General features: G+C 41.3%; 1 protein-coding gene across 4 annotated transcripts in view; it reads left to right on the top strand.

Moving 5' to 3' along the window:
• The window catches only part of Ebf1 (EBF transcription factor 1), a 410,419-nt gene that overhangs the window by 310,875 nt on the left and 76,681 nt on the right, over positions 1-22,863 (top strand). For all 4 annotated transcript variants that reach the window (XM_045152065.1, XM_045152064.1, XM_045152063.1 and 1 more), the window contains exon 10: positions 17,069-17,195. In XM_045152065.1, coding sequence (XP_045008000.1) covers positions 17,069-17,195 — 127 coding nt within the window. The remainder of the gene's footprint in view (positions 1-17,068; positions 17,196-22,863) is intronic.

Here is a 22,863-nt window from a genome sequence, read left to right as displayed (position 1 = left end):
TCCCCATGTGGATTGTGGGTTGTGCATTTTGGGGGCAGCAATCAGTTATGGGGGAGAGGCAATGTCTTTGTGCAAAATGTCCCCACTTGTGGCTCTAACAATTATTCCGCCCCTTTTTCCACAAAATTCCCTGAGCCATGCTGGTAGCATTTTAAGTCTACTTCAGTAATGAGCACTTTGGAGCATTTGGATCTCTGGTTTGGTAGTTGTTGAGCAAGACCACTTTTTGAGGCTTGCATTGAATAGAATAAGAACTTGATTTAAGAGAAGGTATCCATGAAGAAACTTTAGCAAAATACAGACTTTGACCAACATTAGCTAACTTTCACTAAGCATCTACTTCCAATAGACAAGGGTTTGGGATAGTTGACACATGATCCTGAAGAGATGTCTATGGGATGTTCTCAGTTTACTGATGACAAGCTTGAGCTTAGGGAAGCTAACTGGTTGTTTGATTATAAAGTTATTGAGACCTAGAGAAGGGTCCTAAACTCAGACAGCCTAGCTAAGGGGCTCAACCTCATTTTATTTCCTGATTTCACCCATGGTCTGATATCCACCCTGAGGTTTTATTTCTTAGACCAAGGGGTTATGCCCATCAGATCTATAGATGTCTCACTCTGGGGTCCTATGGGCACTGCCAAGACCTTCCTAGGTAAGATGGAAACGGCAGGTGCAGATTCAGAGAGGTCAGAGGGAATCCTTTCATGTTCTAGGTGTGCCTTTTTTCCCCATTTTTCCTTTTTAGTAGAGTCTTGCTCTAGCCCAGGCTGATCTGGAATTCACTGTGTATTCTCAAGGTGGCCTAGAACTCATGGTGATCCTTCTACCTCTGCCTCCCCTCCCAAGTGCTAGGACTGAAGGCATACCCACCATGTCAGGCTGGTGAGTTTGTTTTTGATTGGAGCTACTGGCTTCTGGGGAAAATTTGTCCATAAGAAGGCAGGGGTGCATACCAGAGGTAAGGGTAAGACAGTTAATAGGCTTGGGTCATCTCTAGACCTTGAACTCTAGCTATGCAAAGTCTTTACTCCTGGACCACACAATCAGAAGGCATGCCACCTCTAAGATTCAGTAATCTAATTTGAAGCCAACTTTGTATCTCTTCTCCATTTTCTTACTCTATAGCCCAGAGCACCCTGGGATGGTACACAGGGACAGGCAGATAGCAGTTTAGATTAGCAGTTAATGCTATTACGTGCAGGCTTTTTTTAGCTAAAGAATTTTTAAAAAGCGCCAGAGAAAATAGGGCTGCTGTAATTTGCCCTCATCTGTGTTCTTTCCCCACAGCACCCTCTTTTGCAAATGAGAAATTCCGCTTAGCTCCCTTCCTGTTGACTGAGGGTTGGGAGAAAGGAGGCTAGGCAGGGTTGCCTTCTGTGAGCAGTTACACCCACATGGCCTCCCTGTGAATTGGGTATGCCATCTCACTGCTATTCCTTCATGGTTATTATTATTGTTTTTAAATCTTCTCCCATGTCATTATAGAAGTAAATTCTTTTGCTGGTATTCTTGCCTTCTTCTTGTATTATACCCAAAGAGTTTTTAAAAAAAATCTTTGTAATGTTTTCTTTTTACTATAAGTCTAGGAAAACCAACAGGGTTGATGTATGCTAAGGTTTAATGTCGGTTGAGATCTCTCTTGACCAGAAATATATGTGGTTGTTTTGCTTTACCACCCATATGAGATTTGGAACAAGAAGGCGCCACTGGCTGCTACTGTTTTGTAGAGCTCATTATTATTTCAATCTGTCTTTCATAATACCTTTCTAAACAATGAGTGGTAGTTGGCTTGCTTGATGCTTGTCTAACACTGGCATAGGTACCATGGACAATTAAAGTTGGGCTTTGTGGGATCTGATGTTTTATTTGGAAAGACAACTTGCTCCCATGAAACAAATTAGAGAGTTGCATAATATATTTACATAATCTAGAGTTAAGTTTGCAGCTTACAGTTGAAGGAAAGGTTCTATAAGACCGAGAGAGTAGAGGTATCAGAAAGAGAGTTCCAGCTGTGCCTGGGTGGCTCTCTGAGCTGGAGCTGGGATTTCAGCTCCTTATAGCGCTTGTATTTGATCACAAAAGTAGCCAAGAGCATGCATGCAACTTAAGGTACTTAACTGGCCTGCAACAAGAAAGAAAGAAAGAAAGAAAGAAAGAAAGAAAGAAAGAAAGAAAGAAAGAAAGGAAGGAAGGAAGGAAGGAAGGAAGGAAGGAAGGAAGGAAGGAAGGAAGGAAGGAAGAAAGGAGGGAGGGGGGAAGCAAGGAAAGGAAGGAAGGAAGGAAAAAGAAAGGAAGGAGTACAACTGTGGAATTGGAGAAGAAGCAGTGGAAAATACTCCAGGCAAGAGCTTGAAGATTGCAGAGGTTAGCAGCAGGAAAAAGGAGGTGAGAGCCCAGGACAATAACTCTAGCCCTTTTGTCAAACAAAGATGGATTTAGTCAGTGTCAGTTATTAGACCTGAGTTGTTCATCTGGAAATGAAGAGTGCAGATAAATCCAATTGGAAATCAATGCCGCAGGTCCTTTGTCGAGTTCTGAGCATCCTCTGTAGAGATAGAAGCGGCCAACCCTGGTTTGTGGGAGGTAGCATTCTCTTCCACTGTTCTTCTTTTCTTTTTTTCAAAGATAGTTTTATTTATTTTCAAGGAGAGAGAAAGACTGAGAGAGAGGGATGGGGGGGGGGTGTGTGGAATGAAGGTTGGGGAGAAAGAGAGAGAGAGAGAGAGAGAATGAGTACACCAGGGCCTCCAGCCATGGCACACGAACTCCAGATGCATGAGCCACTTTGTGCATCTGGTTTTATGTAGGTACTGGGGAATTGTACCCAGGTCATTAGGTCTCAAGCAAGCACCTTAACCACTGAGCCATCTCTCCAGGCCTCTTTCTTTTCTTTCCAGCCCCCTCATCACTATATAAACATCATGCCTATTTGCAAAGAAAGATTCTCAGAACTTCACCAAAGCAATTTAATAAGTCACAAACTGGAAGTCCTCTTGATGTCTTCAGCCAATATTTTTACTCTTTGGGTTCTTGTATCTGATACCCATGGGAGACTTCTACCACAGTATTGCCCCACTACATCTTCCACAATGTTCTGGGGCATGCTAGTCCTTAGGGATATTAATAGGTACCCCATGGGAAATGAGAGAGGAATTTTTTTCCCCAGTAAGTTTTGTCAATGTTGAGTGAATCAAATTCCACTCGTCCAAATTCCTTGCTCTAAGACGTTGCAAAATATCTGATGCCCTGCTCTGCGTGCCGCGTGTCTGTACTATGCTGTATTCAATATGCTCTAAATACGTGTGTCCCTACTATGTGGTATTCAATATGCAGTATTGAATATGCTCTAAGCATAAGTAACTGCAGGACCCTTGTTCTCAAAGGATCACCTTACAGGAAGATATATCAGAGAGGGCCGCTGTGCATTCTGATTTTATGTTAATGAAGTCAAGTCATGAAATTCAATCATGAAGTGATTGGACAGGGAGAGATGTGAGAAAACCACCCGAAATATTTGCCGAGTATTATTCAGATTAGAGCAGGAATGTTTAGGCCCATTATTCGCTAACGCTGCAAGGCTTTGAACAAGATTTCTCTCATATTTTGCATCTGGTTTTAGTCAGCGCACACTTGGCACTAGATGCCATGTGATTTTGTAGGAAAGCTCTATGCAAAGATTGGCTGTACCACTGCACTCAGATTGGAGAAGCCAAAGTTTCAGGGCTGTACAAACCACTTAGCCTCACGCGGGGGCTCCATGTGGTCTCCTCCCATCTGCAACGTTCTTCCCTGACTGAATTCCCAGAGATAGGGAATGAAGTCAGAGAAAACTGCTGGGGGGAAACACTGGGGTGGATGTTGCTGAGTGAACCTGGGAAGCAGTTTTTCCACTTAATTCCCCAAATTGGAAGTCAAAGAATTAATGCCATTCTTGATTCTTTCTGTCTGGAGTTGCCAAGCTCATTTTTACACACAGCTGAGAGGAATGATTGTAAATGAAAAAGAGAATGTTCTTCTTTATGATATTAAAGAATGGGTGGCTACCACCCATGCATGTTTCCCACTGGAAGTTTCCCAGGCTTCTTTGTCCAGCCTTGACTTTTATAGGGCCACATTTAGAGTCACAAATCTTCTGGGGCTGTGAGGATTGTTTCCATCATCAACGGAGGCTTCTTTATTTTGCAAGGAAGGAAAGACTCCAGAGTGGAGCTGGGATTTGTCATAAGTGTATGTTAGCCTGTGGCAATCAGGTCTCCTGCCACTCACCTACACTCAGCTCTTGGACATACTGGTGTTCTCATGGAATTGTGATGGTCTTTGGACATACTTCTATGAATTTCCCAAAGCTTCGCAAACTTTAGATACTTTAATCAGGATCTACTTCACCTAAATTAAAAAAAAAAAAAAGAAATCAAAGGCTAAAGAGATGGCTTAGTGGCTAAGGCACTTACCTGTGAAGCCTAAGGACCCAGGAACCATTTCCCAGTAGCCACGTAAGCCAGATGCACATGGTGGTGCATGCATCTGGAGTTCTTTTGCAGTGGTTAGAGATCCTGGCATGGCCATTTTCTCCCTGTCTTTCTCCTCCCTCTCTCTGTCTCATAAATAAATTTAAAAAATTTAAAAATCAAGACACATGGGGGGAAAACATTTATCTGAAACATCACCTCTGTAGCAGTTAGATTCTCATTGCAGGGACAAAATACCTGACCAGAAGCAACTTAGGGAAGGAAAAGATTTATTTGGCTTGTAGTTTTGAGGGGAAGTTTCGTCATGGTGGGGAAAGCAGATCAGATGGGGGTGGGCACATTTTGTCATCAACAGAAAGGAAGTAGTTTGAGTGAGCTACCTCTCAACACCCCGGCTAGACTAAGACAGCCCAAGGCCCCCACCGGTGACACACCTCCTCCAGCAAGGCTCCGCTTCCCAAAGGCTCCACCAGCTGGGGAGAGAGTATGAGATGAGGCTCGATCACAAAACACTTGAGGCTGTGGGTACATTTTATATTCAAACCACCCTGGACTCTTACAAGTGGATCATGTGTTGTATGTTTCTTGTGTGTATTCAGTGCAGGTTTCAGGGGTGGTTCCTAAATGTGGTGAACTAAGACTTCTCTTCCTACGACCTAGACCAGCTTCTTATTCTATCAGGCATTAGCCTGGGGTTCAAGTGCACTGTCCTGGGCTCCTTCTCTGCAGCATCCTCAGCCCTTGTCCATCTGAACTTGTGTCCCAGTCTCCCAGGATTGCCAATGGCTCCCTGTGCCTGTGGGGATTCTTATAAACATCCTCAGAATTCCCTAGAATATTCTTCTGCATTGCCCTATCTCACCATATTGTGTTGCTTGCGCCTTTCCATCTTCAATTCAAAGTTGATAAACTGCATAGATTTAAAACCATGGGTAGCCATCTAATTCTTCTTAAATTTGTGCTTCAAAGTCTGCATTGAGCTAACATGTTTGACTGCCTATTATATAAAAGATTATTGACACAAAATTGTAAATTTTGTGAGAATCACTTGCATTAACTGTTAAACATGACTTTGAAGAATAACTTTCAAGCCCAAGTAATTTTATGATGAATCATTTCTAAATGAGCTTACATATTATATATATGTATATATAAAAGATAGAAATAGTCTGACGGTTGGTTGAAGGTCCTGACCTCTCAGGAAGGTGGAATCCATAAACCAACTCAGCTTAATCTCATATAGTGCCTAGCACAAAGCCCTGTGAATCAGAGGCATTAAGTTTGTTGAATGACCCTACTTCCATCTTTATTCATTAATTTATTGTAAACAAAAATACAAGGTTTTATGGCATATATCTTTAATCTGGGTGGGCTGAGGTGGGAGGATCACCATGAGTTCAAGGACAACCTGGCCTAGAGTGACGCCCTACCTTAAAAAAAAAAAAAGGCTGGAAAGATTTCTTAGTGGTTAAAGCACTTGCCTGCAAAGCCAAATGGTCCAGGTTCGATTCGTCAGTAACCATGTAAGCCAGATGCACAAGGTGGTGCATGCATCGGGACTGTGTTTGCAGCTACTGGAGGCTCTGGCATGCCCATTCTCTCACTCTACCTTCCTCCATCCCTCTCAAATAAATAAAAATATTAAAAACGAAGACAACAAAGCAAAGCAAAACAATACAAAACCAAAGTTGCTTTCTAGCCAACAAATTTTCTGTAGTATCAACTATGCTGTTGATATTCTGAATACCAGTGCAAAGTAGATGTGGCTTTGTTTTCCATCATGAATGTGGCGGCAGATAGTTTATTTTTAATTATATTTGCCATGTGATAAGTATGTCTATAAAACACCTTAGCGTAAATCTGGAAATTATGAGGATTAATTAATGATAAGCTAATTCCTTTTGAGTTGCTATAGGGGATGTCTTTCCCTAAATTTATCTTAGGCATTGTGCTAATTAATCTTTACAGTAATATTACAAAATTATTCGTCCCTTTCCATCCTGCTTCTCAAAATGGAGCTGGAGATCAGCTGGTTAAATGACTTACTAAAGGTCCCAGAGCAGGTTTGCAAAGCTTGGTTTTGAACCCAGATCCACAACTCCAAAGTGGTCTCTTAGCTATCCAATATGACGACGGGGAAAGTCACTTATCCAGAGGAGTAAATAAACTTAACCTCCAAGATTCAGCATGAAACCAAATGAAGTAAAAAAAAAAAAAAGTAAATAGGATAAAAGGCATTAGCGTAATATCAGATCAGCAATTTTAAGCAAATGGTGTTATCTGTTTTCCCAGGTCACAGCAGGGCAGAAGACACACACTCCAGGCAGGTCTTATGTGGAGGTGGGTTATAATAAACAGGTTCTGTGACAGGCAGAAGTGACAGCCTGATGTCCAGGGCAGAAATAGAAACCCCTGAGAAGCAGACAGAGAAGTGTATGACTGTGTAGCACATTAGCAACCAGTCATAATGATGGTGGCTGAGTCATGCAGAAAGAGCGACAGCTATACTCAGTACATTCCCTGCAAGACAGCAGGGCAAGTTTCCTGAATCCTTGAAAGACTTCTAGCCAGAACAGTTTTGGGGCCACGGTATCCACCAATGTCGACTTCAATTTTATGTAGCGTGTATTTATTTCTCACATGGGAAGGGGTACATGTTACTGAATACATACAGACATACATACGTAAATGCCAATGTGTTCAGTATGCAAATATGGAATAGAACAACAATATTCTAATGAGATTCTTTGTCTTACTTCTTCGACATCCTTCTCTTTATACCTTTGAAGGCCCCTAAAGCCCCTTTAGTAAAAGGCAAATTCATTCCCCATCAGTCTTTGGGCTCCGGTGATTTTCTTTCCTAATTCCTCAAGCGGAGATTCCCTGTAAGCTGCCCACTTTGATCCAAGTACCCAGCCCTCCTATCACTGCCTCTGGCTCGCTTTTCTCTTATGGTTTAGTTTCCAAGCAAACAGGCAGGAGGACAGGACCTGGAACCAGGCAGGAGTCAGGAGCCCTAGTCCTTTTGGCCTGCATATGGAGAGACAGCCTGAGAAAGAGCTCGTTGTGTGGCGGCAGACCGGAGGGCCGGCTGCTGCTGTCTGGTCCTCTGAAGGACCAGCAGTCCACCAGCTCCTCTCCAGTTCCCAGACCGCGAGGCTGGAATCCAGTCTTCAGTGGAGCCCAGCTGGCATGAGAGCTACATCCTGGGAAGAGAGCTGGAGAAAGTTTATTTTAAAAACAAATTACAAAATAAATAAAGAAATAAGCCCACAAAACCAGAGGTAGTTGAAGCAACAATGTATTTATTTTAGTCCTTTTCTCCCGGATCTGTTATTTTGAAAAATGATCTTGTTGCTGTTTTGTTTTTGTACAATTAACTGCATTGATTGAGGGTCATGGTTAACTTCCTGGTCAAAAGAACTGGGCAGTATATTTTTGTGAATGCTTAATGAGGATACCAGGAGGTTTGTGGTTGCCAAGTAAAAAAGCTTTTTGTTTTTCTTTTTTTTAATAAAAGAAAGAATCCTGAATGGAATGTTGTTGATTATCTCTTCTGTCCTGTGTGTGTGTGTGTGTGTGTGTATGTGCGTGTGCGTGTGTGTGTGTGTGTGTGTGTGTGTGTGTGTGTGTGTGTGTTACTAGTATAGAACAAAGGCCCTCAAGCATGCTAGGTAAATGCTTGACCGCCAAGCCACATACCTTGTACTTTTTGTTTTATAGGTTCACAAGGAGTTTAGTCAGTCTTTACTTAATTATATTAGTGGTGATTAATGGAATTATGACATTTATTCATTCAGTGTTCAGAGTAAATATATATTTTAAAAAATAATTGATTAATTAATTGATACATTTGAGAGAGAGAGAAACAGAAAGAAAGAGGCAGAGAAAGCTAGTATGGGTGTGTCAAGGCTCCTGCTGCTGTAAAGGAACTCCAGATACGTATGCCACTTTGTGTGTCTTGGATTTAGGTGGGTACTAGGGAACAGAACCTGGGCTGCCAGGCTCTGCAAACAACCATGTTTACCCACTGAACCTTCTCTCTGGTCCCTGAAAATATAAATTTGGGGGATTGATGAGGCTGGGAACCCAGTGAAAGCAACAGGTTAAGTGCATGACCTCACAGGGTTTAAATTCTGCTTGTGAAACACAGGTAATGAAAGGAAACTGCATCTGTATGTCTATATCACCTATCTGTGTCTATCTATATCTATCTATATCCATATCTATATCTATATCTGTATCTGTATCTGTATCTATATCTATATCTGTATCTATATCTATATCATCTATAGCTACATCTACATCTATATATCTATATCTATATCTATCTATATCTATCTATATCTATATCTATATCTATATCTATATCTATATCTATATCTATATCTATATCTATATCTATATCTATCTATATATATATATATCTATATATATATATATATCTATGTCTATATTATCTGTATCTAAATCTGTATTGGGAGAAACTTCACAATGCTGCTGACTGTCCAAAAGCTAGGTTTTAACTCCCCTATGTAACTCAGTTCCAGAGACTTTCATTTCAGAAGTCTCCTTCGTAAGTTTATCTTTGGGGATTCATGTAACCCAACATGAAACATTGGTCTAAGTTATTTTCTTGAAAGGACAAAAGGAAACCAGAATGTTTGTGAAACTGTAAGTGCTCCCACTGGCTTTCTCTCACGTTCTCTGAGAAATCATATACTGTCTCCGAGTTGGGCAATTACTGGGAACAAAAGAATGTGTCCCCAAACCCAGAGAAGTCTGATTAGGGAACAACCAAAATATACCAAGGAACTTGGGATCATCCTCTGATTTGTGTTGTTACTCCGGCGGGGGGTGGGGGGGGGGATAAAGACACACTGTGGAGGCTCAGCATCCCACGTCCAGGAATACACACTTTCCATACCTCAGCTTGAAGTAGGAAGGCCTGAAATAATATTTTAAAATGCTATATCTCAGTACAAGATGAATGTTTTGCAGTGAAGGGGTCCACTAGCACTGGCATCTCCTTAAAACTTCATCGACGGGGCGCTGGAGAGATGGCTCAGTGGTTCAAGCACTTGCCTACAAAGCCTAACAACCCAGGTTCGATTCCCTGGTACCCAGATAAAGCCAGATACACAAAGTGGTACATGTGTCTGGAGTTCCTTTGCAGTGGCTAGAGATCCTAGGACACCTATTCTCTCTGTCTGTCTCTATCTTGTTCTGCTTGCAAATAAATAAATAAACAAACAAACAAATAAATAGAAATCTTAAAAAAATACTTGGATGGGTTTGGTTTTCAAGTTTTCATTTTGCTTTTATGTGGCGGCTTCCTTACTTCAGTGTCTGCTCCACGCCTGTCACTGGTTAGCCCTGCCTATCTCAAAGGAGATGCGCATCATCGTTCTAATTGAGGAGGAGGGCGAATACTGTGAGAATTATTAATACAGAAATTAAAAGAATGAATATGGAAAGCACTTCAGGGTCCCCAGAGAGGCACTCAAGCACAAACACTTAATATCATTATCAGTTTCCACAGAGAAGATGGACACTCCTGCAGTAAACTGAGGCATGCAGGGTGATGATGGTCAGGGTACCCAAACCCTATGAGCCACTGTTCTGGAGCCTATGCCAGGATTTCTCTAGTGTTTAGTGTTTTAATCATTTATTTATTTTTTTCCCACGGACAAATAACCAAGTTCGCCTTCATCCTACTATTCTTTCTGAATCTTTGTTTTGGACCTATTTTGCTTCAACTTGCTAATGTCGAAAGTAGTGAAGGGTAAGGTAATTTTTTTTTTATGACAAATCAAAAAAATATCTTGGGGGTTAGAGAGATTTCCTAGTGGTTAGGGCTCTGGCTAGCAGAGCCAAAGGACCCAGATTCAATTCTCCAGTACCCACGTAAAGCCAGATGTACAAGGTGGCACATGCGTCTGGAGTTTGCAGTAGCTAGAGGCCCTGGTATGCCCATTCTCCCTTCCTCCCTTCCTCCCTCCCTCTCTCTGTATCTTTCTCTCTCCCTCTCTCTGTATCTTACCTCAAATAAATGAATAAAATGTTTACAAAAACTCTTGATTGTGTTTTCTAATCAAGCTTTGGCTTGTTCCTTAGAAATTCCAATTCTGTTGGTTTCAGAGAGTCTCACTGGTTGGTAAACATACACATAAGCTCATCTTGGAGGTGCCAGTCTAGCCTAAATGGCTGGTGAGGGACTCTGTTTCATAAAGAAGGGACTGGACCTGCAAACTTGTGTACTGGAGTTCAGATCCCCAGCACCCACATAAATGTTGGAAGGGTGTGGTGGCCTGCTTTCAATCCCAGCACTAAGGAGGCTGAGATGCGGATCCCGCGGAAGAGCTGAGTGGCTAGGCCAGCTAGAATAGCGAACAATGGATTCAAATGAAGGACCCTGCCTCAGTTAATGAAGTAGACAGCAATTGAAGAAGACATGTGCCATCTATCTCTGGCTTCCACACACATGTGCACCCAAACACAAATGCACACAGATACATACACACATGCACATGTACTAAATACACAGACACACATTACCAAAAAACCAAGAGGTGAACTGTATGTATGCTGTCCTCTGGCCTCCAACACGTCCACACACACATATGAAGACATACAGACACACATGCACACCACACAGGCACAAACTAAACAAAGCAACAAAAAATACTTTAAAGGATAATCAGAATATCACCAGGTAAGTATTTAGGTGAAGAAGGGTATGAATAAGGCTAGGGTGATGGTTCAGCACTTGAAGGCACTTGCTTATAAAGCCTGCCAACTTAAGTTCTATTCCCCACTACCCACGTAAAGTCAGGTGCACAAAGTGGTATTTGCATCTTGAGTTCATTGGTAGTGTGACAAGAGCTCCTGATGCACCCATACTCTCCTTCTGTCTCTCTTTTTCACTCTCAAATAAATAATGACAAACATTTTTAAAAGAATGGTACAGGGCTAGAGAGATGGCTTAGCAGTTAAGGCGCTTGCCAGCAGACAATGGACTCAGGTTCAATTCCCCAGTACCCACGTAAAGTCAGATGCACAATGTGGCAGTGGATAGAGGCCTTGGCATGCCCATTCTCTCACTGTATCTCTCTCTAAAATAAGTAAATGAATAAAATATTTTTAGAAGAATGGTATGAAGAAGGCAATGATGTTAGGCAAGGGCAAGGTGTTTCATATATACACATGGTCGAGAACAGGAAATAGTTCTAGAAAGGGAGACTGGCTGCCTCTGTGCAGGCCATCCTGAATATTATGCCAAGGAATCAGGACTATCCATTGTAGTCACATGGGGAAGAAGAGGGTCAGAACATGATGTGACAAGAGTGCATTTGAACAAGATAATAGGGCTGGAGAGATGGCTTAGCTGTTTAAGGGACTTGCCTGAAAAGCTTTAGGACACAGATTTAATCCCCTAATATCCATAAAAACCAGATTCCCATGCATCTGGAGTTCATTTACAATGGCTGGAGCCTCTGGCATGCCCAGTCTCTCTTTTTCTCCCCCTCCCCCTTATAAATAAAAAAATATTTTAAGAAGGATGATGTTTGGCAGAGAAAGTAGGAGCATCCACTTAGAAGGCAACTGGATTACTGTGGTGTTCTTAGTAATGGAGGGAGCGGACAGGAGAAAGCATCCAGCAGAGTATAGTGGGAGCATCATCAACACTAAAATTAAATCCAATTTCAACTTTGGGGGGAGAAAAGGGAACAATTCCCTATTTTCTACTTGGAGTGGTATGCAGGACAGCCTTCTTCTCACTGAGGGAGGTGACAGGAAGAACAAGATGGGAAGTGTAGCTCAGGCCGTGGTGGGTTTGAGTTATGGCAGAAAAACATAACTGCGGAGATGGATTACCTGGTGCTGTTTATAAAAGTTGATGTGCGGCCAAAGGGCCCAAGTCTACAGGTATAAACTGTGACCTCCATGCAGCTGCAGTGGTGAGGCAATGAGTAAATTCAACAAGTGTAGGTGAGTAAGAAAGAAGAGAAAACAGGAAAACTCCTTGGAAATTCCCGTAACAAGCCGGCAGAAAACTAGAGCACGTGAGGACACAAGATAGTGAGGAACGCATCAACTTGAGAAGACCGGCAGAAAGCATTCATTTGTGGGCAAAAGTGATCACTTTTCTTCCTGGTGATTCACACAGTATTGGCTAAAGAGTCTGTCCCCTAACCTTCTTGTCTGTGTACTCGTACCCCCAAAGGGCAGATCTCACACACTAGTACATGCAGAAGTGACTTGAAAAATGACTATTTTGCAATCCGTAGGCCTTATTGTCTGCATCAGAGAAATAAAACAAAACAAAAAAAAAAAAAAGAAAACAAGTGAAGACTTCGAGAAGCGGGGGCTGGCTTGGTGATTTACTATTTAAGGAGCTGAGGTCGAAAGGTTGCATCTGTCTTCTGGTCAGTTAGCGCAGGGTTTCCCAGAGAGCAGAGGCATGCGCCCTTTGGAGTGTGGGAGGAGATTCTGGCTCTGACACATAAGCAGAACCGAATCACACTGTGAGCAAGTTATCCTCCTGTTTCTCTTTCATCCCTTCAGATTTATTCGAGGAGGCGGAAGTCTCATTTGAGAAAACAAATCTTTAATATCGAACACCAGCCATTTTCTCTCTTTAATAATCTACTGTAGTCCACCATATCCACTACAATTTAGCATTATCTTAACTTTTAAACTTACTGTATGTAATAGCCTTTTTTGTTTGTTTGTCCTTTGAGGTAAGGTCTCACTCTAGTTCAGGCTGATCTGGAATTCACTATGTAGTCTCAGGGTGGCCTCAAACTCTCCACGATCCTCCGGACTCTGCCTCCAGAGTGCTGGGATTAAAGGCGTGTGCCACCTCGCCCAGCTCTCATAGCTTCTTACTTGGATTTGGACAGGGGTGCAGGTTTTGCAATTATAAAACCAATATACAATTTCCTTATAAGATTTTGAACAAAACATCTCTTTTTAAAAAAAAATCAAGCTGGCAGTTGCACAGGTGGTATGTAGATAGATATGACAATATGGAGAAAGTGGAGTCCTAATGAAGTAAAAACTCAGCCTTCCCTGTTACTTGTTTTTGATGGTCCAACCAGGTTTGGGCCATGTGGACAACTGACCTGGGATCGGGGGTCTTTGGTTCTATACCCTCAGTTCTAACTCTCCTCCTTGTCCTAAGATGTTAGGTCACTTTTGAAAGCCACTGAACTTTTTTTGGCCTGTGTGACCATAGCTGTTAACACATAAGGATTCATATACATTTCCTTCTAGTCATGGCAGTATAATTCTTTGAGTGATTAGTAATTAATCCTATGTGTTCATATGGGTAGAAGTTATCTGGAATGTTTTACTCCTGGAAACCATCAATATTATGTGCCAAGGCTAAAGGCTGTTCCAGAATGGCCCATACAGTGAGGAAAATACTTATTTATTCTCAGTGATGAGTCTGGTTCTAATTTTTTTTGGTATGAGTGGGACTTGCTCTTAAGAAGGAATCTTGCATTAGTTAGCCTGAAATGAAACTTAGCTACAATTTTCTTAGCCCAATGCTCATGAATTTTGTTCATTTTTATAGAAAATTATAAACAATAAGTCTATATACTTAAAAGGCAATCTTGAGGGATGGAGGGATGGCTTAGCAGTTAAGTGCTTGCCTGTGAAACCTAAGGACCCTTGTTCGAGGTTTGATTCCCCATGCAAGCCAGATGCACAAAGTGGCGCATACATCGGGAGTTCGTTTGAAGTGGCTGGAGGCCCTGGTGTGCCCATTCTCTCTCTGTGCCTCTTCTCTCTCTGTCTGTTGCCCTCAAATAAATAAATAAAAATAAACAAAAAAGTTTAAGAAGGTAATCTTTTCTGGATTCATCTTTAGAATCTATTCCATTTAAAAAAAGAGAGAAAAAAATGGGCGAGTTGCTTACTAACTGGCTGAAAGTTCTTTTAAGTAGTATTAGGAATGAATGTTACTCTATGTCCTGGATAAACATCCTGCCTCTTTGGAGTATAACAACAAGGTGGATTCACCTTTAAAAACACAAGAAGGACCAGGTAATAAATAAGAAATAAGGATGAGAAGGAGATAGTAATATTACAAAGATGGTCTTTGGATCAGAATAGTTTAAGTTTGTTCCTACCTATGAGCAATATATACATATAACTATAACTATTGTTCACATACAATCTTTTTCTAAGTCTCTGCTAGGAATTGAATCCAAGACTTTATGTATGCTAAGACATGCTTTCCCATTGAACTATAGTCTAGTCTAAGCACTTCCATTTTATAGGGACATTTTCACAGATTGCAGGGTAATCTTTTACAGAGTACAGGGTAATCTTCCAAGGTGGGGAACTTACCTTGTCTGAAGGCAAAAGTCATTTTAAAATTTTGTTTCACATATGAGAAAGTAACTGCACTACTTTTCTGACCAAATTAGCATTTGCATATAAAATCCCCAGTGCAGGCTATGTAGCTCCAGGTTTGAACACTCCTAGGAACTCAACAAGTGTACATTCTGAACCTTGACCTTGACAACATTTGAATAGTCAAAGGTGACAAACACTTGATTTTGGAAGATCATCATTTCCCGTCCTTCAGAACTTCTTTCTTCCTCTATTCTCTATAGTGGAAATTTGTTTTCCTGGTGTCTATACTTGGAAATTCTAACTACAGATTAGAAGATACAGAGAGCACCAAGGAGAGAAAAACAAAGAATCACAATAAAGAGTACAAATTCTTAGCTACTTGGAAGTGCTTAGGGCATGGAAACAGCCCTTTATTCCTCAGAAGTCATTTGGTGCTTTTCTATATTACAGCAAGATAAAGCAGGTTATTCCAGAACAAGATCTTTACTTGTCAAGACTAGATCAAATTACTTATGCTTTGCATATCTTAGAAAGTGTACCAAGCATTTTGGTAGAATTTCAATGTGAATGGAACAATATTTTCAAACAATATTTTCAGAGTTTTTGTGAGTAAATCTTTAGCTTTCTGAAAAACACCTAGCAATGTAAATGGACTCTGTTTCCAGAGTTCCCCTACCTCATGGTCTTGCTGGAATATTTTTTGTCAACTGCAGTGTGTAAGCTCAGACTTCATACAGTCTACAGAAGAGGATAAGGCATTTCTAATTCCTATGATGAATTCATTGCAATGTCTGTTCTGTTCTCCATGTTTCAAGGGATATTGGATGGACATGACATGTGGACTTTAGCTGAATCACTTTTCACACATTTTTTCCCCCTAGGACTTGGTGTTAGGCTAGTTTTCTAAGTTGGGGTACATGCCTGTTTTGCTTTAGGGAAAAACACCTGAACTGTATCTAGTTTGCACAACCAATGAAATTGCTATTCAGGTTATCACCACGAGAATGGCACGAGTGTAAGTCAGCATGAGCTTATGGTAGATTGTGTGCAGAAGAAACCGTGTAGACTGAACAGCATCCCTGGGTTACAGTCCTAGTGCCACAAATGTGGAGCTGAGTGCGTCTGGAAGGAGTCAAGGAGCAGGCCATTGTTGATCATACAGAGAGAGGACTTGTAAAGTCCAGCACTATCGGAAGTCAACCAATCAAATACTGGGGCTGGATTATTCTCATCTTCTGACAATTAATAACACTTTGCTTATATAAACAGAGATGAAAAATAATAACCAATTCTGGGGATGGAGAGAGAGCTCAGAAATAAAAGTGCTTGCCTGCAAGGCTTAACAACCCCAGTTCAGTTCCTCAGTACCCAGATGCACAATGTGGCACAAGCATCTGGAGTTTGTTTGCAGCAGCTAGAGACCCTGGCACACCTGTTTGCTTTCTCTCTCTTTCTCTTCTTTCTGCTTGAAAATAAATAAATAATAAGTAAATATTTAAAAATCATTTCTGCTCATAGTATGCTTTTATTGCCAACAGAGTTCAGAAATAAATTTTCTCACTGTGCATATGACATTGCATAATAGACCAGTGACCATCCTGTAGCCCTCTCTCAACCTTCCATTTCCCTTTCATGGAAAGTCTGTGTTTGGGCCAGAGCTATAAGCTATTCTAGGAAGATTTTTTTCATAGCTTTGCCCCTTTAAAGCTCTTTGATTGTGCTTCTGGTAGTTAATGTGCCAAATGGCTTTCAGGACAGCTCATACCTGTGTTCTGTAACTAATCAGGGTGCCCACTGCTTTCCTACCTTTGTGCTCTCCATGTGTTAAGGGCTCAGTTCAAACAGCAGGCCCCTGACTGGTGGAGAGGCATGGCAGACCACAGCTCTGATTTGGGTGTCTGTTTCAAACACAGATTTTTCCAAAGGATATCCTGTAGGAGATAAAGCGTTTCATTAGACCAGGTTGCCTTCCCAAACCAGGAAGCACAGTGCCTGCCGGGCAGGGAAACCCAGATAATGCAGCTATGGCTATACTGAGAGCACTGATAAATATTGCTGTCAATGTCTTCTAAACAAGCTGTGTCCAGATTGTGTGTGCACATGGATGGGTCCATTGTGTATTTTATAGCTTTGTTTCTGGGGAGCTAATACAGAAAGAAGGCTGTGCAGCGAAGTCCTCTACAGATGATAATGACTGTTTCCCCACCCCCAAATGTCTTCCTCAGTTGATTACTCCTCACGCCATCCGTGTGCAGACGCCTCCTCGGCACATCCCTGGTGTTGTGGAAGTCACATTATCCTACAAGTCCAAGCAGTTCTGCAAAGGAACTCCAGGCAGATTCATCTACACAGGTAAGAATGGCTGCAGATGGTGAACATGGAGCCATTTTGCCCTGTGGGACTGGTGATTTGATCTTGAAAGTACAAGTATGTGTTTGTTTTTTTTTTAATCTAGTTTTTGTTAAAACCTACTTTCCTTTTCCATTTCACCAGCTGTATGACCCAGTGAGTTGCTTTGATGGTGATAATGATAATTATTATTATTAAAAATTCATCTAAGAGTAATAGTTTTTAGTGCTGAAATAATTGTAGGATGCCTGGAGCAGTGAGGAAGGAGAGAATTCTAGACAGTCCTGAGGCCACTGAAGATGGAAAGCCAGCTTGTTTGGGTGTGCTTGCTTTATAAAGGAGGACTGTGCATAGTGAACTGAGTGACTTTCCTCTAACCTGCTGTAACATTTGTATTAACCACAGTTGTTAGTTTTCAGATTTCATTCTGGGTTGGTGCTTTTTTTCTCCAGTTAGCTGAGTTTTGTGCTCCCCAGATGGCACTGGCACATGGACCTGCCTTGTGGTTAGTGGCTAGGGTTACACAGTGAATATGAAATCCCTCCCAGCAGAAGCAGCCAATCAGACAGGATCTGCCAAGGCAGGGTGTGGAAATACATATAGTGTGCAAAGCAACGTGGTCAGGGGGTCATTTTACATTCAGACTCTACTGTGGCAGGTATGGGAAGAATTCCAGGCACTTCGAAGGTGGGCCTTAGGCTGCTGGTCAAAGGACCACAGGTGGAGTGGTGAAGTTTGGGGTTCTCAGCTTGCTTTCAGCAATACCCATTACAGATGACCTCCACCCAGTAAAGGTTACAAGGCCAAAATACGTAGAAGGGAAATTGTTTTCACACACATAGATCAGAGCATTGAAGGGCTTACTCTGTTAGTGCATCCTAATTATAACCATACAGGTCAGTGGATAGTTTTTTCTCACTGTGACATTTTACCACAAAGCATCTCCCCCCTGTGTTTTAATACTAGGAACAGAACCAAGTATGTTTCTTACTTTCTCAGTCACTATCTCTCTCAAAATTATAAAAACAATTAATGCATCATGACCCTTGGAAATGCCTCCCAGCCCTTTAAACAAAATGCAGGTCTGGTGCCTGCCTGACGATTAGTTTTAGTTAATTGAAAATTATAGAATTGACCCAAGAGGAAAATTTTGTTTGCACTCCAATCACTTTTACAAATTAAGGAAAATTACCACAATTTTGTTTAGCTAAGGTTTCACACTGAGTTCAAGAAATTAGCTCAGCCATCCCAACAAAGTCAGCACTTTGTTAGTGAGCACTTGAAAAAAAAAATAATAGTCTATCTGGAGTTCTGTGGTGTATACAAACGAAGCATAGAAAAGGCTATGATACTTTCTCGAAGTAGGCCAAGTGTTTTTAATTAGCCTCATTGGTTCAGTGTAAGTTTTGAAGAACAATCAAACTAGCCGATTAGCTGTTTCTTTTAAAGCTAGGATTTCTTGCCATTCATTTTTCCCATGAGAACTTCCACATTGCACTATTTTTTTTTTTTTTTTACAAGCCTCATTATGGGCCTGCAGGAAAAGGACCAATTGAAATTTCTGATACTGCAACATTCCCCACCATCATTCCAAGGGATGGGAGTTTTTCACAGTGTTCCTTACTCAACTCGCTGTTCTGGAACGTATTACAAAACCACAGAGGCCAAATGTTTTCTCTGAGGAGTTTGGACTCTGCTTTTGGCCGAAAACATTTAGACCTTGCTGGTTGCTTATTTACTCTGCTATTAAGAACAAGAAAAAGGAGAAGAAAATGCTCATATGGTGAGAGGCACAAGGGGCAGTCAGCCATGGTTTCCGCTTTGGTGACAATGTCCTTGCCCATTAATGGTTCCATTTTGTGGTCAGGTCTCATTTAGAAGAAATTATTTTTAATCAGTGTTCAACAAAATATCCCCTAGAGCCACCTGGCCATAAAAGTTTTTTTTTTTTTTTTTTAAATCATCCCCATTAAATTACTTAAGTTCTCAAAAGAAAATAACTAGGGACCCATCATTATTTGGGGTTTTGTTAACCATTAAAAAAAATTGCCATCAATTTAAGAAATCACATCTAGGAAAATCCGTATCACACTGGAATTAAGATCAAAGATAAAGTAGGCAGATTTGCAAGTGGAAGAAAGTCGTTAATGCGGGTACACTGGGATCTGTATGTGTGCACATGTGCAGGAAATTTAAAGTTGAGAAAAGGAGTCCTGGAAATCTTACCTCAAACTGTGGGCAACTGACAAGAAGATAATTTTTTTTTTTTTTTGTATTCTAGGAAAGATTCTAACATCTCCTAATATTAGCGAAATAAAATTTAAAGAAATTGTTTAATATGTTTGTCCCATATCTTACTATCACTGTTGGTTCTTAATAGTCCCTGTGACTTCATGCTGATTCTACCAGAAGGTGATCTGTGTTAGTTGGTTGCAGCTATATACCCCCCCTTAACCATCAGCCATGGATTTCTTATTTACGACTTTGGCTATTATCCCCTGGGATTTACTCAGTTTACCTCTCTGCCTGTCACCACTTCCTAGTGAAGGTATGGGGGGGGGGTCATAAAACCCTCTCTGTTCTTTGTGTCAAACAACCGTGTAGGTCATTATAAATGTGAAACCCCTCCTCTGCTCCCCTTGCACACACCTAAAGAAGTTCTCACTTTATTTTCTATAACATCCATAGTATTTCAAGATGTGACACTTGGCTTTCTAGATTGGCAAGTAGAATGTCACTGGAATTATTCCCTTTAAAAAAAAAGTAAGAATATAGAGCTGAAAAATAACACCCCCGCTTAAAACACTATTGCTGTTTCCAGAGCCATGCAGGAGAGAGTTTGGATGTATAAATGTGGAAGTCCCTAAAAAGATATCTATATTAAACAAAACAAAGCAATAAAACCAGACAGGAGCTACTTGGTGTGGTCTACGCAGTCTTTCAAGGAGAGAGTTTAACTAGGCACGCATTGCTTACAAGCTGGCTCTGGGAGGACAGTGGGTGCAGCTTTCTGTCACTGGCTCTTTACACCAGGCACTCTCAGCAGCCTCTGGACGTGGGATGCTCTTGCACGTATCAATCTGAGTCATGGAAATGAGCGAGATCAGGAACAACTGCCCAAATCATAACTGTGTCCAGTTGGCCTTACCCAAATATGGAGAACATGGCCTTAATATTTAAATGTTTCTAATTGAAAAGCATAAAAAGCCATTTCTAGTCATGGGATTGCATTTGCAGTCCTGCCACCATGGGCTTGGCCAGTTGGTACAGTACAAGCAAGTTCCTCAGACCTCCAGGGCCAGGAAGGGGATTCACGATGCCTTTATTACTCTCATACCTTCTTTTTCTTGAAGTTGTTAAATCTTTAAATGGCTTTCATCTTTTAGAATCATAATCTCTTCTGCCATATCTTGTTCTAATAATTGTTTTTATTATTGTGAATATAGTATGAAAAGATTGCATATTAGTCATATTCCCATCGTGTTGTACTCATAACCCCTCCTCAGTAGGGTTGTTGGTCTTCACTACAGGGTCATGAGTATACCAGTTTTTCTCTGGGAGAGGGTGGACAATGTCTCGGGATATACCATCCTTCCTTATGGCTCTCACAATCTTTCCACCCCCTCTTCAGTAATGTTTCCTGAGCCTTGGTGGGTGTGTTATAAATGTCCCTTAGTTTGAGCTCTCTATAATCTCTAAATTTCAGCTTTGATGAGTTTTGAGTCTCCTCGGTGTCTACCGCCCTCTCTTTAGAGAAAGTTGTCAGGATAGCAGTGAGAATAACACCTGAGTTTAAATCACCATTTCCTCTGCAATGTCTCCTGGGCCCTGGAATATGTAATGGGGATTACTCATCTCATATTAGGCAGTTGGCTATCTTTTCTTGTTGCAAACTCTCCAAATAAGAGTGAGAGTATCATGGATCAAAGGAGGTAAACATAGTGCTTTTAGACTTTTTGATGGGCATACCATCTTCTAAGCCAAAGAATAGTGGGGAGCACCTCACTAGAGTCTATGACCTTCTTTTCCATAGGCATCTGACTTAGTTCTCAGTGTCAGGAATGAATTTTCTCCCACTGAATGGGCCTCACAATGGGAGAGCAGTTGGTAACCCTCATAGTCTGTGGGCCACTATTGTGCAGGTGTGCTCCTCTTGACCAGCTGGTTGATTTTGTAGCTTACAACATCCATTCTGCTTATTTGTTCTATTGGTGACCATGACATCGCACTTCCCAGAACTATGAGAGGTAGCCTCAAGGGAGCTGACTTCCTTCTCAGTTCCAGCCTGATCTCTTGTTATCCTTCACTCACAGCCTATTCCTGTCAAGTCTTAATGAACTTGGATGCTAAGGACAATTTTAGAGGAGCTCTTAGCTGCTCCTTCATTCCTCTAGAACTGTTTTATCAGATAACAAGTGGCCAAATCCAATGACAGGTGGTTACCTTTGTTCCATTCTCTTCCTCTTAGGAAAGATTTATGTGTCCAGGGAAAATATGACTAGAGAAACAGGCCTTAAATAATGTCTGAGCAGCTTGGGTATGAACTGCATGTTCTATTTTATGGCTTCCCCACAAGGTGAGGAGAACCCTGAGGTGTGAGCATCTATCAGTCCAGGTATTTGGTTAGACATTCTCTCTGATCAGTTCTGCCTCCTGTTCTGTCTCTTATTTTCTTTCTCTCTATGGAGGGGAGGTGTGTGTGTGTGTGTGTGTGTGTGTGTGTGTGTTCGGTATGCGTGAGTGTATGTGTGCTCATAAGAGAGTGGGCACCATGTTATCATCATCTTCCTCAGGGTCTAAGATCCATCATATAAGGTTTTTAAGTAAAATAATTTTAAGTACCAGTGCATTAATAAAACAGATAAAATAATCAACCTCAAATAGAACTAAAATGACAAGAAAATATGATTTTTAAGCAGCAATTTGTTAATGGGAGGCTAAAAGTCCAAGATCAAAGGGTTCTATCTGTTTAGCCTCTTGTAAGGGCCCCTTCACCTGTCTCACAAGGTGGTGGATACTGTCATATGATCACATGGCAAAACAGAAAGGCGGAGGGATTCTTTTTATAGCCGTCCACTCTCATGGGGATCCCACAAGAAGTGCATTCATCCCTTCCAAGGGCAGCACTTCCACTCTTCCCCACCTTTTACTACTGCTACATTGTGCACCAAGACTCTGATACATGAATTTTGGGGACAAAATGACATCTAAGCAACAGCAGACTATGACAGTTGTTTTCCCAGAAATGATCTCCAACAATAAATATTTTGATAAGACAGTACTGATTTGGAAACTTCTCTGGTGTTTTTAGGAATGTGTGCTTGTTGCTTTGCTTCTACCTGATACTTCTTCTCTTCATAGGCCATGGTCACAAGGGCACAGCCCATCATGGATACCCTTAAGAGATGTTCACATTACATCCACTTCAATGCTAATTTCAAGGCCAAGAATCTCAGGTTTTCCCCTTTACTTCTTTTTTTAAAATATTTTTTTGTTTATTATTTATTTATTTATTTGAGAGTGACAGAGAGAGAGGGAGAGAGAGAAAACGGGTGTGCCAGGGCTTCTAGCCACTGCAAACGAACTACAGATGCGTACACCCCCTTGTGCATCTGGCTAACGTGGGTCCTGGGGAATCGAGCCTTGAACCTGGATCCTTAGGCTTCACAGG

The sequence above is a fragment of the Jaculus jaculus genome, chromosome 6 (assembly GCF_020740685.1).
Source record: "Jaculus jaculus isolate mJacJac1 chromosome 6, mJacJac1.mat.Y.cur, whole genome shotgun sequence".
NCBI lineage: Eukaryota > Metazoa > Chordata > Mammalia > Rodentia > Dipodidae > Jaculus > Jaculus jaculus.
This window is presented reverse-complemented; position numbering and strand designations above follow the sequence as displayed.